General features: G+C 42.6%; 2 protein-coding genes across 4 annotated transcripts; both read left to right on the plus strand.

The window, feature by feature from the left end:
• Positions 1 to 1123: 1123 nt before the first annotated feature.
• Positions 1124 to 5515, plus strand: LOC140690883 (Golgi-associated RAB2 interactor protein 6-like). 3 transcript variants are annotated; one of them, XM_072953034.1, is made up of 6 exons: positions 1124 to 1189; positions 1821 to 1997; positions 2746 to 2948; positions 3492 to 3753; positions 4110 to 4700; positions 5244 to 5515. In XM_072953034.1, the coding sequence occupies exons 2-5, from the start codon at positions 1836 to 1838 to the stop codon at positions 4653 to 4655; spliced, it is 1173 nt and encodes a 390-aa protein (XP_072809135.1). In that variant the 5' UTR covers positions 1124 to 1189; positions 1821 to 1835; the 3' UTR covers positions 4656 to 4700; positions 5244 to 5515. The 3 variants fall into 3 exon arrangements, with proteins under 3 accessions (XP_072809135.1, XP_072809143.1, XP_072809139.1); XM_072953042.1 differs by lacking the exon at positions 1124 to 1189 and adding an exon at positions 1322 to 1398; XM_072953038.1 differs by lacking the exon at positions 1124 to 1189 and adding an exon at positions 1677 to 1729.
• Positions 5516 to 13524: 8009 nt separating this feature from the next.
• LOC140690391 (olfactory receptor 6M1-like) lies at positions 13525 to 14493 on the plus strand. Its single transcript, XM_072952092.1, has one exon. The coding sequence runs from the start codon at positions 13525 to 13527 to the stop codon at positions 14491 to 14493; it is 969 nt and encodes a 322-aa protein (XP_072808193.1).
• Positions 14494 to 19262: the final 4769 nt, after the last annotated feature.

Genomic DNA, 19262 nt, shown 5'->3' on the forward strand with positions numbered 1-19262 from the left:
TTACAAGGTGGTCTCATTCAAAAAAATCTATGCTCCTTGCCTACATTAGAGAGTGATTACTCACAGTCTACCTACGAAGCATAATACACACACTTATGTTACTGAAATTCTTATACTTAGTGAATAATGTGGCATTCTATGTTAGCCCGTGGTCATTGATCATACAGATGCTAAAAGATATCAGTGATGTTGAAACAGGAAACAAGTAGACTTTGGGGACTAGTAACAGTCAACAAAGGCCGAGTCCCAGAATACAGGAAATCAAGGAAACCGAAAGTTAAGTGGTCATGCTGGGGCCCGGCTCCTAAAATGTCACCCTGCCCAACCCTCCACCCCAGCTAGGTGTGCCTGCGATGCTGACCGAAGGGGAAGGAGTGGCACAGTGGGAGCAACTTCCCTCCTCACCGACAGCCTCAGGCCTCGGAGGTCTGTGGCAGCCCGTGTGAAGGGCTTTGGCTCGTCAGCAGCCAGAGCCCGAGCCTGGGCTGGTTCTGCTTTCGTAGTACTCCGTTCCTTAGCAGGAACATAAGCCATGCCTCCCTGGATTTACTTGGCCTGTTTCCCTGTGATTCCCCACTCTCTGTAAGGAGGGCTTGCTCTCGGGCTCCACTGTGGGGTTGCTGTCCCATAAACCAGACCTTGAATGGGGAGGTAAGACCCTGCCATCATACGGACGGGGGCAGGAGACAAGGCGGGAACACCACTCCGCCACCATCCCTGTCCCCTGCATGCAGCGAAGCATAGGAGAGTGGCAGTGCACGGCCACTCCGTCTCATCGCCCAAAGCGGACCCATCTCTCGACGAGTCTAGGTTTGGGCAGGTGGTCCTGCCCCCGTCTACTGTCAGAGAGCTCCAGGCCCAAGGCGGGCGGTGGCGGGGGGGGGGGGGCGTGGAGGAGGCGGCGGGCACCGCTCATCCCTACCCCGCCCTTGGGCGGGCTGCCTGTGGGGCTGAGGACACAGTGCTGTGTGACCCGCCAGGTCACAAAGGACAGGGGTGTTTGAAAGGCGGCCCTCTCCGGGGGAGGAGGTGGTTGCGGGCGGGCGGCAGTTGGAGGAGGTTTGCAGGAGACACACGGGGGCGGTTTTGCTGGGCGAGAGCGGCAGGGACGCGGGAGCGGCTCGGCGCGGCCTCTCCATCCGGCTCCCGGCCTGACGAGCCGCGCAGCCTGCGGAGGGCGCCTCGTGCGGTGAGGCGGGCGTCCCAGCGTCAGGACCTGGACCCCGACCAGGGTGGGGAAGGGGGGACAGACACTGATCTAAACGGAAAGGCCATCCAAAGGGTGAAAGCCGTCCAGAAAGCTCTGAGGCAGAGTGAGGGTCGCTTGCCTCTGCCGGGAGAGACGTGATGGCCACTTTTCCCGGGTGCAACGAACCCGCATTGAAAATAGTGCACGTGGTAGTCCTGGGCCAAGGAAGGGAGGGGGGATTAATCTCCGAGCTCCGTGAGGCAGTCAGGGGCCCGCAGGGCCACGCCCACAAGGTTGGGCAAGCTGTTCTCTGCTCGCAGGCAGCAGCGGGCTGAGGGGTGAGGGTAAGGGGTCTGCCATCCAGCCTGCATTCCTGTTCATCCGACTGTGCAGTCATCCTGGTGCCGGCCCACCCGAGCCAGGAGGAAAAGGGAGCCTTGCTCCAATTCCAGCAGGGGTGCTGCCTGGTAGCAAAATGTGGGCACAGGTTGCATCTGTCCAGAGGACCCCGTTTGTCTGAATCAACATGGCATGCATGATGTGTGGGGTTAACTCTATGTGCCAGGGGCGGCGGTTGGGGAAACAATTTCTAAGGAACAATGGCAAGAGATGACTTGCCTCCTCTTTTCAGCTGTCTTCATAGAAGATGGCCATGGACAGCAGTATGATGTTGTCCTATGGCAGCTCCCAAAGCTGCCACGTGTTACCCATGTTCAGCAGCTCCAAGGGGAAACTGCAGCAGCAGCTGGACAAGGGAGAGTATGATCTATTCAAGCAAATGCCCGTATTTGAAAGTGACTTTATCCAGGTGATCTCATTCCTCCCCCTCTTCTGCATGATTCTTTCTTATAATTCCCCCTTCCTTCCATCCTTCCACGCTTTTCCCCAAAATTAATTGAAGACCTAGTACATGCTGAGTGTGCAGAGATGTTTTGAGTGACATCTCCACCGGATAGCGGAAACGTTTTGTTTTGTGTTTCATTAGATGTACACGCCCAGTTGTATCAAGTGGCTCCAGGCTGCTCCATGGCTTTCCATCTATCACCAGCTCTCAGCCTTGGCTGCTCCTCTGAATTACCTGGAAAGTTTTGAAATCACTGATGCCTGGGGCCTACCTCACAAAACCCTAGTGTGATGACTCAGTCAGTCGAGGCAGCAGGGTGTTCAGAGTTTACAGTTCCTTGTCATGTGTAGGCAGGATGGAGACGCAGTAAGCACACAGGCACAAAGCATTATTCTTGATGAGTTGTTCACGTTATGCTATTCACGCCTTGAATCCTTCGTGCGTCTTCTAAGAACATGGACATCTGTTTATGTTACCATGGCATATAGATGTGCTGAGGAAGATTCTGGCTTCTATAGGAGGTCACACTGGAGAGGGAGATGTTGAGTCAGGGCTAAGCTGTGGTACAGGGCTTGAATTACATGTGTGGGAAAACTAACAGCCCTCTGAATGTTTGCACACACCAAGAACTGTGCTGGACACTTTATTCGGGAGTGGAGCAGCTAGGGGAGAAGATAAGACAATGCTCCTTTCCTCTTTCTTCCAACAACAGGTCAGCAAGAGAGGAGAAGTGATTGATGTGCACAACAGAGTAGAAATGGTGACAGTGGGCATTACATTCAGCAGCCCCAACCTCACAATTCCTGATGTCATGCTGCTGGCAAGGCCAGTGATGAGCTGTGCGGTCAATGCCAGACATGACAAACACACACGGGGAAGGGGCTTCAAGTCGGCAGACAGCTTGGAGCTGACCAGGTGAGTCCAGGAGCTTTAGTCTCTTCCTGTTAGAAGTACATGGAGGGGATAAGACCACAAGGTACATAATTCACCATAACATAGAACCCACAGTGACAGAGGGGTCTCAGCAGCATGACTAGCACCTGTGGTGTGAATTCAGAGGAGAAGAGACCAGAAACAGCCACAGGGGTTCACCAAGACTTTACGGGGAAAGTGGCCATTGACCAGGTAAGGAGCGTTGTGGGAATAAGACAAGAAAGCAAGCTGGGGACATACGGTGAGTGGGAGGATCTTGCATGGCAGAGTAAGTGAGGGTTTAACACTTGCTGGTTTTGGTAGGAGCCATACAGGTGTTGGACTGAGACATGACGACATCACAGTGATGTTCTCAGAATTAGGGCTGCACCTGTCGGTGATGGGGAGGTAGAGATGAGAGCTGAGGTCAAACGGACAGGATTCGGTAAATCCTTTAACAGAGGGAGTGGACTCTGGCTGGACCAAGAGACTCACTTCCTTCCTCTTTATCCCCACCTAACCCCCGCACTTCTTTGCTCCTCACAGGCTGCTTCCTTTGAGTTTTGTAAAGCTATCCATCTATAATTATGAGAAACAACAAATCTGCTTGAAGATTGTCACTGGTCGCTCTTTTTACCTACAACTGTGCACCCCTTCAGATACAAAAGAAGACCTGTTTGCACACTGGGAAGACCTGGTGCACATTCTGAGACCTCCGGTGGAGGCTTACAGTGGTACCCAGGCTGAACCAGTTGGCGACATGATGGGCATACCTGTGCTGGACGCAGAGGATAAGCGGAGTCCAGCAGTAAGGCTTTGCAGAGACTCTCGGAGAAGGGGCCAGGGTGATTTGGGAGGGTGGCTCAAATGAGCATAGCTCTTGACTGTCAGACTGATTTTTAGGAATCTATCTTGCAGAAATGCTAAGACAAATGTATAAAGTAAAAGTGTGGGGATGCCCACTGGGGCACCAGAACTGTCCAAGCAAAACTGGAGTGTTGGGGGGGGCTAAAGAGGAGATTCCTGCATTCACTGGGAGATGACTTGACAACAAAGGTTCTAATTATAAGCTCTTGAGTGATTTAGCCTCAAGAAGACAGGTGACAGCTCTTTTCAGTCTCACTGATTTTCTTGTTTGCTTCCCCGTTTCTCCTCTTGGCACAGGCTGTGGAGTTCTGTGGAGACGTAGACCAAGATCAGGTCAGCGTCAGGAGCCTTCCCATGGTAGCTGAGCCGTCTGAGGACACCTCTCTGGCTTATGCTGGTGGGGAAGGGATCCAACAGCATGCTTCACACACACATTTGCTTAGGGAAAAGCACTCTTTCCTAATTCCGGTACCTTCAGAACCTGACCACGTGGCAGCATCCCGGGCGGCAGCATCTCGGGCAACAGTGGTAAGCGCTCGGGGCAGCGTGAACACGGCCCGAGAAGAGGTGATCAGCCGACGTGCCACAAAGACTGCTGAAGGTCCCAGAGCGGGGCCCTCTGTGTCCACCATGCAGAGCAGAAGCAATCTGAGTGCACAGGATGTGGGCCGGAGGGTGTCTCAACTCCAGGCCGAAGATCTTACACACGGGAAGAAACAGGAGAGGATACACACCAAAAGGGCTACCCTTCTCCGGAGTTCCAGGGAAGACAAATCGGTCTCGAAATCCCGCAGAAGCACTTGGGGAGGTAAAAGGGAGAAGAGGTCAAGGCTCTTCCTCTGAGGAGCCCACCACCCTCAGCTCCACCCGAAAAGGGGCCAAATCTAGGTGGGTGACCAGATGTCCCTCCCTCCTTTCTGTTGGCTTCGGTTTCTTACTTCACTTTCAAATGCTCTGTGCTCAGATGCGTGTGGTGAACTAGGACCAATGAGGCACTAACCTCTCTTCCAGCAGCTCGCAGTCCAGGCGAAGGGATTGCAGACTTTTCCCGTGTCCTTATCTTTTTCGCTTCCTCTGGAGAATTACAAACGCTAAACCAGGGCTATCACAGGCAAACGGGCACTGTGATAAGAAAAGGGCAGTATGAACTTGGTGTGGTTTTCCCACATCTGCGAGCCCCATAAAGAGAGGGACATGCATGGACAAGACCGACTGCGTCGTGCAGGGGGGCTCCCCAGGGGAGAACAGTTGGAAGTCTTGTTTCTCACCTCCTCCGTGCCGGCCCTGATCAGTTCCCTAGCCTAGTCCTGCAGCCAACCATTTCTCCAAGGAAGTCTGACTCATTCACTGGAAAAGGGTGTTTATATATATAAAAATCTTGGCACTAGACGGTATTTGTTTTAGCGAGATTTGTTCTGTCTTGTTTTCCAGGGTATCTGAGAAGTTGAGGAGAAGCCGACCTAAAACTAGGGCAGATGGGGTCCCATAATCCAGAGACTGGTTTCCTTGTCCCTCCTCTTCTCCTAAAGCTCATCCTAGCCCAGGAGGGAGCATAGGTTCGCCATTCATGGAGACCCAGGATACGGACGAGATTGGATCTCGAAAGTCATCACTCACCTGTTTCAGGGCAGGAGAAACATAACTTTCCTGAAGCGGATCAGTTAACTCATTTCCTCAAATAAATGCCTACTACTTTTCTTTAATGCCTGCTACTTGTCTTTTACCTGTGTTAACAACTGGTGTATACAAAGACACAAGCAGAGTGGGGAATGCAAGCTGTGCTGCGGGGTACAGCCTAGGCAGGGGCTGCAAGGCAGTTCGGTATGTTCGGGAAGATCACAGCTCAAGGTACTTGGAGCAGCAGGAGATGCAGTAGGACAGATATGCTCAGACAGTTATGGGCTGGGGCCTGGGAGATGTTTGGGGCAAAGAATTGATTTGCCCATACCTATACTTACAGTGAGAACTGCGCAAAGGAGTGAAGGAAGCCTGGAATCAGAGAAGTTACTTGGGACCATGGCCGTGAAGGGAGAGATGATAACATGTACAGAGGGTATTGACATGGACTCCATAGAGCATAGTAGTTAAACAAGGGAGTGAGGGACGGGGGAGAATATGAAGTGACCTCCAGGTTTCCTGCTGGACGGTCTGGGCAGGTGATAGTGCAATTCACAGAGGTGGGGAGGCAAGAGAGGACGAGCAGGTCCAGCACTAACACACTCAGTGTGGGCAGATCTGACTTCCTCTTTGTAGTTCACGATGTTCCGGTTTAACAGAACGGGTCTGGTGACTCAGTTTTATTTTAAGTCTACATTGACTCTGTGCTGACTGTGTGCCAGATTCTCCGCTCTGCACAGGGCAGGGTGGGGTGCGCATCCTGTGTGAATAATAAAGCCCCGAGGGAGTTCACAGCCTCCATAGGGAGATAAGAGGTGGCAAGGAAATAAAAGTACATCCAGCGTGAGATAACAATGTGAGCAACACCTTCACGGAACCAATGCTAGAGGATAAGAGAAAATGTGGTTGAAAGACAGGCATTAGTCAAGTCTGGCTGAAGTACAGTGTGCCCATGGTGGGGGGTGGGGACATTTGGAGACACGATGGTTAAAAAGGGTGGGTCCACATTGCTAAGAAATAATGAAGTGTGCTGTAGGTGAGGGAGAGATGGTTTGCAGGAGGACAGCTTGGAGGGGCTGGGAAGTCACTGGTACTGTGACAACTACGTAAGGAGGCAGTAAAAGAAAGGGGGGGCAGGGCAGTAACCTTGGAAGCCCAACATAAGAGGCATGGGGAGCAAGCTGTTTCCAGGTAACTTCCCTTTTGTATTGAATAAACAAGACCTTTCTTTTCACGAGGAAATCTATGGTCATTTTGAATGTGCTCATTCCAAAGCATATTATTGACGCCAGAACATTCTGTGATATCAACTGAGTTGCAGCCTGAAACCCCTGTCCTCCTTCCTGCCACAGCCCCACCTCACACCTTTGCTTGACAGAGCCCACAAGAGCGCTGCTCTTTGCATTCGTCGCTGTCTGCCTCTGGTTGCCCAGGCTAGGATGGAAAGTCACATTCTGTGGGATGGGAAGGACTACCAACTGTCTTTCCTCCTCCCCTTCCCTCTGAAGGTCCCTGAATTATATGTCATGTCAGATCCATAAATTAAGGAAGAATAAGACTTGTGAACACTCAGGATATTCAGGGAAGGAAGAGGAAGTATTTTGTAGTATTCAGGATAGAAAAGCTTGCCATCTAGACTTAGCAGTTCCACATCCTGCAGTCAATACCCGGAGGAAACTCACACATGTATTCCAGGAGAATTTTGGAGCAAAGCCCAGGAAGTATCTCCCAAGGTTCACCAACTGAAGAATTAATAAATTGTGGTATATATGTGCAGTGGGATATGATACAGCATTGACATTGGTGTGGATGCATCTCACCTACTGCTGGATTAAACAAAGCATGTCAAGAAGAGTTACTGAACAGTTCAAAAATGAGAGCAAACAAAGCAATTCCATGGTTGGTAGTGTCTCAAGGAAATCGGGTATCTCTATGGTGAAAAAGGAGATGTCATCTGGAAAATATACACAAAAGATTCAATAGTGTTTGGAATGTCCTATTTCATAAACAAGGTGTTGGGTATATGGACACTGAAATTAAATTTCACCTTTTAACACTTCTGAAAGCAGGTGGTCCTAAATTCTGTATTTATCATTGTTACAGACATAACCAGTTCATTGTAGTAAGTTTACATTTCTTATATTCACAAGAGTGATCTGTGTTAAAAATCAAATCTGAAGGATTATCTTAATAATTACAAAATACAAACTTGCAGGGATAAGATATCATTGAGTTAATATAGTTGCCAGCTTTTTAAGGGCACATAAAACAATGATATATCTTGAATTGATGACATCTTGGTTCAAATGAAATACTGATCTTTTTTCTTTAATCCATACATGTATGTTACACGTGGTATTTCGTACACCTGATGGATTGTATGATAAAGAATCTGTTGTCTGTCCTCACACCTTCATCTTGTACAGGGGCTGGAAAAGCACAAATATTTCTAACTTACGACTATTCAATTGAGGAATGTGAGAATTTAGCAGAGACTGCTAGACGTCTACCCGATGTCCATTCTGGTTTTCCTTAACTAACAACATTAGTTTTATCAGGAACAGCTACCCCCGCCCCAGCAGCATTGCTTTCTTACTGCCTGAGGACGAGCAGAAAAGAAGGTATGGTGTTGGTTAAGTGTTTCTGTTTGTTTAGACTGAGCTGACTTATTCTTTATCACTTTTAAATAATCTTTTTTAAAATCAAGTTTATTGTCTTTTCTTTATGATATGTTAAGATTTTCTTATCTTTTATGTGTCAAAATTTGGAATTGTATTCTGATCAGTTCCATAATATGGGACTCTGAAGTGTAGATTGATAGATAGATAGATAGATAGATAGATAGATAGATAGATAGATAGATAGATAGATGGATGGATTTTGCTTCCTATGTCAGTTCAATTTTAAAGAGTTTCCAGTGCTTTTGATACATATCCTATGTGTGCACCAGTGCTGGACAGTTTGGGGTCTCTCTGGCTTCCTACTGCATACTTTTGTTCTCCAAGACATGGATATGCTCTTTATATGCAGATGCAAGCGTCTGCAGCCTGGAGATGAGTCTCGGAGTTTATGCATACATTACTAGGACGGCTTTCTTGAACTTTCTTACCTCAGCTGCTTCCCCTACATCTTCCTGCTCTTAGGGGTCATTTCCTGGGTTTCTTACTAGAAACTGGGGTTTTAGTTGTCTTGCTCTGACATGCACTCCGCACGACTGCGTCTGCCTCCCTTCCAAGCTTGAGAGGCTGTAAAGCGAAAGGTCAGGAGGGATGCTTGCTTCCCATGCTATGGAGATCACAGCTCCTGTAGCGAGAAGCGTTCTCCTTTTATTATATTTAGGGTGACTGCCTGGCCACTGTTGTCACTGTGGGGTTGCAGGATTGCCTAGAAGCTGGGGAAGAAGAAAAAAAAATTCCCCCCCCCCAATTCACTCTGACCTGAAAAGTTCCCTATTCCACTTCTCAGCACAGAAATGGATAGCTGCCTTTGGAGCTCCTTCTGGCAGTTGTCAATGTGAAGTTCTAGGCAATAGGCACTTACTTACTGTATTTTATTTTTTGTCCAGGCTAGGAGAAACTGGAAGGAAAACAAAGGGACAAGCATCCTTGTTAGGTGGCACTTCAAAATATATGTATATATTTTTTTCCCAATCCACCTGCTACTATTTGCTTTTCAGAGCCCTCACATCCATGTTCTTTCCATGATTTTTAATTGTACTCACTGGGAGAGATGGGTAGGGGTCAGCCTCACTATATTTTAACTGAAACTGTAACCCTGACCCATAATTTTAAAACATCATTTTATTATGAAAAAATTAAAACATATGAAGACAGTAATCCCCGTGTGTTTATCAGCTCATTTCAAGTAGGCAGCTCTAAAAAGTTTTCACCTGCATCACTCACTTGGCCACAACCTAAGCTAATTTTAAAGAAAACCTGAGACCTAGTACCATTTCACCCATTTGTATTTCATGACGTATCTCCAAAAGATGGAGAAGTTATAAAACCAGAGCTACAACACTCTTACTAGAAAAGTTAACAGTCAGTGCGAAATATTTCAGTAACTAATTACTGTGCGCCATTCTAAGAAATTATCAAACTTGAAGTGGTCAAGTTGACTCCCAATTTATATCTGAAGCACACAGAAGTGTGAGTAATGCACTATTTTGTGATTGGCCTCTGAGATGGGGTGAGGCAGTCTTGTGGGTCTAAGCCCTTAACCTATGTAAACTGAAGCTAACGCCACATAAGTAATGTCAGAATTGAATTGTTAACCTATTCAGTGCCCACGACTTCAATTGCCATGGATATTTTCATGAACTCTCCAACTTCTATTCTGACATAAATTCCAAATGTGTATATTTTCTGCATAAATCAAATGCAAACTTGGTTGCATCACAGGCACCAAAAACTCGACATCTACAGAATGGACCTAGATTTCTTTTCCCATGTATTTTGTTTCTCACATTTATTATCCATGTATTCATTTATCCATTCAACACATGGTTACTAACTTGCTGCCACAAGTCAAAAAATGGACTTAATATTTGAGATACCACATGTGGAAGACAAACATGTTCCTTGATTTCGTGGACTGGTTTGATTAGCTGAAGAAAAATATAGCATAACTAATAGAAAGTATTACAAACATTCCAAAAACAAGAAAAATGCAATAACTTTATACAGAAGGTAATTCATCATAGCTGAGAAGCTGGTAATGTGTTCAGAAGAAAAATGATTAAACTCAAATTATAGGAATACACAGATTTTTGAACTGGAGTAGATGGGTGGGTGTAGTAAGAGTATTGCAGGAAGAGGATATTTTAAATGGGTCAACCATCATTTGAAAAACAGCCTAGGCTACATAAAGAAATAAGTAAAATCCAATAAAGTTGCAAGTGGACCGTGAGGGAAGGGAGAAAGGAAATGTGGCAGAATATAGCAGAAAAAAAGGAAAAAACAAAAAAAAAATCAAGAACAATATCGAGATTTGGTAATTCATCCTAAAGGCAAAAATGGGGAAAATTATATGAGAATAAATGTTAGATGTTCAATCCAAACAAAAAGATATATCCTGGATTTTTATCTGACCAGGAAGATGCCTGCCAGAAGGATGATGTGAATTGCTTGGATAATTTCTATGTAAAATTTCTGTTTTAATAAGCAGTTCACCACTGACTTGTAATCTGGACATCTGTTTACTGGAATTTTCTCTTGAGTGCATTATATCAACTGTTTTTACATCCAAAATATATTTTTATTTACTCCATAATAATATGCAGTTTTGTTTTTTTTATGTGTGTCTTTTTCATTGCTGACCAACTTACATGATTCTGATGGCATGGATTATATGTATGTCTCAGTGAATGAAAATATGTACCAAATATTCAACGTGCAAGGAATTTATTATTTAAATATTTTTTATATTAGATAAATTTATATTTTAGAATCCTCTGACGTTTTGATATTTTTATTTATTAGTTATGTGAAATAGCACAAGTCAGTGTAATAACACAGTCTACCTCATACGGTTTTTACAAAGTTAAAAAAATGTGAGCAAAATTTTTAGAAGGGTACCAAGTACACAGTCGGTATTCAATAAATGCAGATGGTGATTATACTACTGCAATGGTGATGCTAAGCATCAAAACCCTTCTCACGACCTGATGCCTGCACGTGACATCATACAACAATTAAAAGACAGATTCTTGACCAAAGTGTCTCTAACGATTTTGCTAGGATTTTTAAGCTCAGTGTATTCCTTAAAGAAGTTGTGTTTATAAGTTCTCACTTCTAATTTGGGACATTTTTACTTTTCTTTTAATTAGAGTTGGTTTTTTTTTAAATAAATTATTCTCTGGAGGCTATTGATCTTCTCAAAGCCCTACCCCTAGGGAAGCAGCAATAATGAACTCAGCCTTCCCTTCTTTTTCCAGAATCTCATAATCTACAGATGTGCAGTAATACCTCACTGTTTTGAATCATTCACTCTCATGCAAAGTCCTTTTAAACCCTCCTACAGCCATAGTTGTAATTCTCCAAACTATGTTTCGTAACTTCTGATACTGTCAGAAGAAGGACGTAATCAATAAATGTGATTCCTCCCGTGCACGATGCCCAGATCCTGCAGTTACAAGGAAGGAATATTCAGAAAACATGTACTTAAACATTAATGAACATTTTGAGGTATGCTTTAGCAGGTAAGCGGAGAATTGACAATATTCTTTTTAACTGATATTCTTTGCTCACGCTGCTTTTGTTTTGTTTTCTAATTTTCCCCAAACTATGATTTTTCTCCGGTCCTTTCTCTTGTTTTTTGCTTATTGCCAACCTTAAGGCAAAATTTTGGAATTGACTGAATAAATCTTTATTGTTTCCATCTGAGCACTTAGCTTTGGCCTTCGCATTCTTAGTGCCCTCGAGATAAACATCACAACGTTGTAAAGTGACTATAACTCAATAAAAAAAGTTTTAAAAAAAGATAAGCATCAATTGCTCATATTCAAACCAACTAGTTAATGAGACCACGAAAAAGCCTCTTTCAAGTAACATACCTTACTACACCATTTTTTTTCCTTCTCCATCAAATCCATCAGTATTTCCTTTCCTTTGCATGGTTGTAAGAAAGTAACCTGGTTGCAGTCTCTCATACCGTGTCACTGTATTCACCAATTTAGTTTGTATTAGCTTAAATATTGACTTTGTGTTACTGTCTTCAGAATGGGCATTATAAAGAATCACAGGGGTTTAACTTGGATCCAAATTATTTCTCTTACCCATAGCATAAAATGTGTAACATGCATGAGTCATAAATGTATCTGTGTCTTTAAGTGCTTCCTCACGATGCAGTAAATAGATAATAATAAAAGTCAGTGAATGAATAAGTTAATAAATATTTATGATCAGAAACAAAAACTTAAGCTAAATTAAAAGACACAGGTATTGTCTTACTTTCAACCCTCTGTTATGTAACTGTTATATAAATTTCGTGGCCCTGCCACACTCATCCATTATATCTATTGAAAAGTAGCAATAAAAATTCCCACTTATATAAAAGTTGCCCTTCCGACACCAATATCAAGTTTTGATGTTTCTAATAATGTGGGATTTGACATTAGTCCTTTATCCAAACCTTTCCTTTTGCCTACCCCAAATACCAGCAGAGCCAGCAAGTAAAAAATTTCCTTCTCTCTAACAAGTTTCCTGTTTTCTCCGTGCCTGTGGCCCTAGATTCCTAGCATGAGCTCTACAAAATTATGCTTCTGCTTCTTCTCTTAGGAATAGGTAAAACCTCCAAGTTCAATTTTTCTACCCCTCTTGCTGATCATTTGCTTTATCTGCATTTTAAGATAAATATAATCAAGTGACAAACAAGAGTCATATGTTTAATCCTTTTCCTTTAATCTTGAAAGACCTCATTAATCTTAACCTTAATCTCAACTACCTTAATACCTTAATCTTAATCACGAATACCTCATTTGCTATGAGATGTGACTCTGCATAGATATTAGAGGAGACTGACTTGATGATGGTTAATTTGACAACATAGAGGTTGGAACCTGTAAGTCAGGGTCATGAGCCTATTACGTAATCATGTTTAGTTGTTGGTTTTTTTTAACATTTTTTTCTTCTCAATTGTAATAAATCAACTCGAAAAGGCCTTTTGCACATGCCTAGACTCCACTGCAATTCTGTCTGCCAGCATTCTCAATAAGTGTCTTTACATCTGAATGGATGTATCTGTCCCAAAGGACACTCTGCTTACCTGTTCACACGACTTGCAAAGAGCTGAATTCACTGTTAGATTCCCTACCCTGAGGGGAGGTTCACAGGTCTTTCAAAAGGACAGTTGCCACACTCCTACTGTGGGACAATCTGATTCAACTATTGTGAGTGAATGTCACACTTGACCTCTTACCTCTTGCACAGTTTATACCAGGAGCTGTTTATACACTGGAAAAGTAACTATTTGTCTTTATTAATATTATTCCATGAAATATACTTGATTTCTATAGGTAGGGTACTTCCAAGGTTAAGATGAAAGAACGAATCATATCCTCCTCTTTTGTATTATACCAGGGGCAAGTAGGAACATTATGGATCACATAAACAAGACCACAGTCACTGAGTTCATCCTTCTAGGATTTCAGAATGAAAAAGAAGTAGAAATTCTTCTATTTTCTGCATTCCTGCTTATGTACGTGACGTCTCTGATTGGCAACACCATGATTATCTTTTTGGTGTGTGGTGACTACCGTCTGCATTCACCCATGTATTTCTTTGTATCCAATCTTTCTTTTCTCGAGGTTGCCATTACGTCCACAGTGGTGCCTAAGATGCTGGCCAACACACTTTCTCTCACCAAAGCAATATCCTTCATGGGGTGCCTTGCACAGTCTTTCTTCTACTTTCTCTTGGGATCCACAGAATTCTTCCTCCTGGCTGTCATGTCCTTCGATCGGTACGTTGCCATCTGCAACCCACTAAGGTATATCATCATCATGAACAAGAAAACATGCGTATCATTGCTTCTGGGATCTTACGGGGGTGCATTTTTGTCAATTTTGGCATCAGCAATATTAAGTGTTCCTCTGCCCTTTTGTGGGCCAAATGTAATCAATCACTTTTTCTGTGACAGTGCCCCTGTGCTAAAGCTGGTCTGTGCAGATATCTCTCTGACTGAACTGGCTGACTGTGTCTCCTCTGCTGTGTTGTTACTGGGTTCCTTGCTCCTGACAGGACTGTCTTACACGTACATTATCATTACAATCTTTAGAATTCCCTCTGTCCAGGGACGGCAGAAAGCTTTCTCCACCTGTGTGTCGCATATCACAGTTGTAACACTTTACTATGGAAGCTCCATCTTCATCTACGTCCGTCCAAAAAAGGGCAATGTGATGAATGTTTACAAACTTGCCACAGTACTGAATACCATTGTAACACCAATGCTGAATCCTTTTTCCTACAGTCTTCGAAATGAGAAAGTTAAAGATTCCCTGAGGGACACCTTCAATAAATATGTAGGCATGGTAACAAATTTAAGATCTTTAAGATCTCAAAAATGATATCTTTACAGCAAAGATGTCATATCCAGCAATAAAGTTATTTTATCATGTATCTATTTAAAAGTTAATATTATTGCATAATGGAAAAATTTAGGAAAACATACATTACTTTCTAATCCCTTTCCAAGTTCACTTAATAGTGATTAACATATGTCTAAAAATACACTCGTAATACACATACTGACAGGTAGATAAATATAAATAACATGATTATTATTATTTCTATTTTCCTGTGCCTCTGGTGTTTTAAAAATAAAATTCTTATACAATCTAATGATTTGGAGAATTGCTTGTTTAGGTCTTCTGCCCATTTTTGGATTGGGTCACTTGTTTCTTTGATATTAAGGTGTATGAGCTGTTTGTATATTTTGGAAATAAGTCCCTTGTCAGTCGCATCATTTGTAAATATTTTCTCCCAATCCCAAAATGGGCAGAAGACCTAAACAAGCAATTCTCCAATGAAGACATACAAATGGCCAATAGGCACAAGAAAAAATTGCTCAGCATTGTTAATTGTCAGAGAAATGCAGATCAAAACTACAGTGAGGTACCACCTCACATCAGCCAGAATGGCCACCATTGAAAAGTCTACAAATGACAGATGCTGGAGAGGGTGTGGAGAAAAGGGAACCCTCCCACACTGTTGGTGGGAGTGTAGATTGGTGTAGCCACTATGGAGGGCAGTATGGAGGTTCCTTAAAAAGCTGAAAATAGACTTATCATGTGATCCAGCAATCCCTCTCCTGGGTATATATCTGGAGAAAACTAAAATTCAAAAAGACACATGCACCCCAAGGTTCATGCAGCACTATTTACGACAGCCATAGTCTTTCAGCCAAGACATGAAAACAAAACAGATGACTGGATGTAAGAAGATATGGTACATATATACAATGGAACACTACTCAGCCATAAAAAAGAATAAAAAATGCCATTTGCAGCAATATGAATGGACCTGAAGTTCATCATTCTAAGTGAAGTGGGCCGGAAAGAGAAAGAAAAATGCCATATGACATTATTTATATGAGGAATCTAAAAAATAATAATAATAATGACACAAATGAACTACTTATTATTGATAACTTAGATGATTGATTTCTTAAACATGTGTAAGCACATTTGACTGTCCTTTATGACTGGATTATCATATTATGTTGATTCTTATTTGTAGATGGCTTTATTCCTTTGATAACTATGTAAGTTTAAAAAGCTAATGCTCTAATCTGTTCTTAGAAACAATGATCAGTACATATATGTAAACTAAAAAAAAGTGCAGTATACTGTATATGTGTATTTACACACAATACAATGTGTATTGCAAACTGTAATAATTCTACCTAATAAAACTGAAAAAGAAAAAAAAGGAGAGTAAATACAAAAAAAGTTAATAAAGCCTATTTTCCATCATTTTAATAAAAATGGATTGTTTCTTCTATTTGCATGTGTCCTTTTCTTTATGATTATTAAATTGCTGATAAGGTGGTATATTTAAACAAAAGTTATGTTTATGTCAGAGTGAAGGTATTCTTTTTCAATCTATACACTTAATAGACAAGTCAATCACATGCTTCTATTTTTTAAACAATTAGAAAAATGATGTATTTTTTGGTTCCATTGGTAAAGTGGAATTGCAGAAATTTATTCTCAGTAGTAGCGACAGACTTTTTTGATATTTCCATACAACTTTCCGGGTCCAGGCTGTGACAAAAAACATCTCAAATTTCTGAAATGATTCCTTAAAATATAAAACACATAGCTCTTGAACTGAGAATAAACATACATAATTAACAAGCATGTGATTTTGGCTCCTTTATCTTTATAACAGTGGTCTAGGGGCCGTTTTAAAAGGAACTGAGAATCAAATTGTGTTTAGTGTAAAACGTGTTGAATCTACTTTCATCAAAGTCAGGGACTCTGAGATATTTCACCTGGCAGATTCCACTCAAGGCTGGAGTAACACTTTCAGAGAAATGTGATCGCCTCACCCCAGGAGAGTTCTTGAGAAGCTCTGATGGCTCTGGGTCAGTCACGGGAATTCCTCCCTTTGGAACTCATGTTTCTTGTTGAGCCATCACTTCTTTATGAATCTTATCCCTCTTCCTTGCCTGAATGGAACCTGAGCCCTAACTCTCTCGAGTGGAATTATTTAACGTCTCCCGCCCCTTGTATTCGGGGTGAGTCTGCGGAACGATAGACTCCTTGCCATGTAATGCTTTGCCCTGGATACCGTTCTTCCACTCCTTTTAAAACAAACAAACAAAACAAAAACATCCTTTAAGGCTCATGCTTAGGAAATACACAACCCACTCTCCCCTCATTGAGACAGTTCACTAACCTACCGGCCACTCCGTTTCATCTGCAGGCGACACTAGAATCATGACTTTCTTTCCTCCCAGAATCCCTGCCCTCAGCCCTGTGGCCAACTCATCTTTCTTCTCATGATCTGATTTATCTCACTTATTCTTATACTTTTGGCTTTTTTTTTTGGTGATCTAAAACTAAACCCTGTCTTACATTGCTATTTTAAGCCACTAAACTTCTATATATCACTTCCTATTAATTCACACAGTACGAATAATCTTATTACAACTGCATTTCTTTTTTTTTTTTTTTAAAGTTTGGACTTCGAGTCAATGTTTGCTTTATTCCCTTCTTGTGTATTTGTTTCTCTTGCTGACAATCTGAGAGTCCCAAGTCCGTTGTTTCCTTGCCTTTGTCTTCAGCTCCATCTACAGAGCTAAACCCCACTTAACGGGACTCTTGTCTTTCCCCATATGGGCCCGAGCTAAACAGCTGAGTGGTCTCAAGGCAGAGTGCACACACAGGCAGCTCACTGTCACAAATTGGTGATCTCCCGTTTCAACCAGGCACTCATTTCTGCTCACAGACCCGCCCATCTGTCTTCCATCAGCTATCAGTCCCATTTTACAAAATGAGTCTGGAATGCCTTACCACGTTCTTCAAACCTTAGCCTCCATTCTTTATGATAAACAAGAGCTGTTGACTTTGTCTGGGAAACATAAAGCAAATGAGTGCTCTGGTGGGAATTCGTACAGGTCCTAACTTTATTTCTTTGAATCGTCTTCCGATTAAAATGATTTTCTCCCTTCTGCCTCTCATGGTAAATCAAAATGCTTTCCTTATTGAATGCTGGTATCATCACATGTCACATTTGTCCCCAGATCTCTTACTTTTCAACCTCAAGCTGTCAGTTATCACATTCTATACTCATTCCTTAAAATGTTTGCTTACTAGTGGACCCTTACTACAAGTATTCAAACTTAATTGGATGCTAAAATCTTAACATCTTACAAAAGTACAATGACTCCACCAATATAGGTACATTTATTTATCTCATTCTTTCACAATTGCATTTCTCAGGGTAATTGTTTTGCCCTGAGAAACACACACACAACTCAATTTAGTTCCTTAGAAGTTAGTTCCTCCTCTGCTGTAATCAGTTTGGTGTACACTCTCTTCCCAGTCCAAATATGCTGCCCTTCCCAGGACAACAGGGCCCTTTCTCTGTATTGAGAACTTTGAGGAAAATGTCTTAATCCTCACCCTTCCTGCTCAACGCCTCTTCTTTCCAGAACATTCTCTTCCCTTAGAATTTATGCAACAACCTCACAAACGTCCTTCCATCTAGTGATTTTCCTATTCCCTTTTCAAGTTCTTCTCTTAAAAATTATGTTTTAAAATTCCTCCATTTTCTGTCATTCACTATTTTTTGGTTTTTACTCTCTTCCTGAGAAATTTATCTATTTCCATATTTTCAAATGTGATCTATATGTTGAAAACTTTCTAATTTGTAACTTTCAGCCAGGTGACTTCTCTGAGCTCCAGATCTATACATCCAAGGGTCCATTTGTCATTATTTTTTTGGACGTCTCTCATATGTAAATCAGTAATCTTTTCCTCCCTACATGCAAAGCCAGGCACCTATCAAGTTTAAAATTAGAAAGGCGCTTTTGGTAAGATAACTGAAGTCTGGTTAAATATAAAGCACAGTCAATATACTAATCAGAGACAAACGTTTACGAGGTAGACATTTGATTGTTTTTGGTACTCGTCCACAAGGTCCAGACCGACGACGTTCTCCTGTTTATATCACCCATTTCCTGTCTTATCTCGGTTTCCAATGCATCACTTTCCTTCTACCCAACATTTGAAACTGATGGATATGCTAAGGACCAACAACAGTCCTCACAAGTCGAGTTACAGGAGGAAGTGTGAACGTGAGGGCTGGAAGGAGAAGGGCTAAAAGAGCCAAGGACATGTGGTGAGAAGAAACTTTATGAGCTAAAGGGTCAAAGTGCACCTGCCCCTGAAGCTCAGGGGTAGATGTGGAGCACGTCACAAGTCTGTGAAGAGACTACAAACTGGTGCCACTGCACAGGAATAAATGGGTCCCGGTTTTCCACTCCTGATCTCATCACCTGTGAGACATTTCCTCTGATGGGTCGCATCATTAACTCTAGACCAGACCAATCTCTTCTTTCCTGTGGATAACTGCTCTGGCTCTAGCAAATCTTGCTCTCTTTCAGTCTTTTCTCTAAACAGTAGGGAGATTTGCAAGTGCAAAATATATCATGTCATTTCCAAATGGATACCTTTTGATAATTAATCATTGTTCTCAGTGCAAAATCCAAAACCCTGCAGGACTGTTAATGACCCGCATGGACTAGCTCTTGCCTTTCTCTCCAGACTCATCTAATTCCTCCATCCCTGGCTTCCCCTGGCTGCTTCCACGTTTCATGCTGTGTTCT

This window comes from Vicugna pacos, chromosome 3, assembly GCF_048564905.1.
Source record: "Vicugna pacos chromosome 3, VicPac4, whole genome shotgun sequence".
Classification (NCBI taxonomy): domain Eukaryota; kingdom Metazoa; phylum Chordata; class Mammalia; order Artiodactyla; family Camelidae; genus Vicugna; species Vicugna pacos.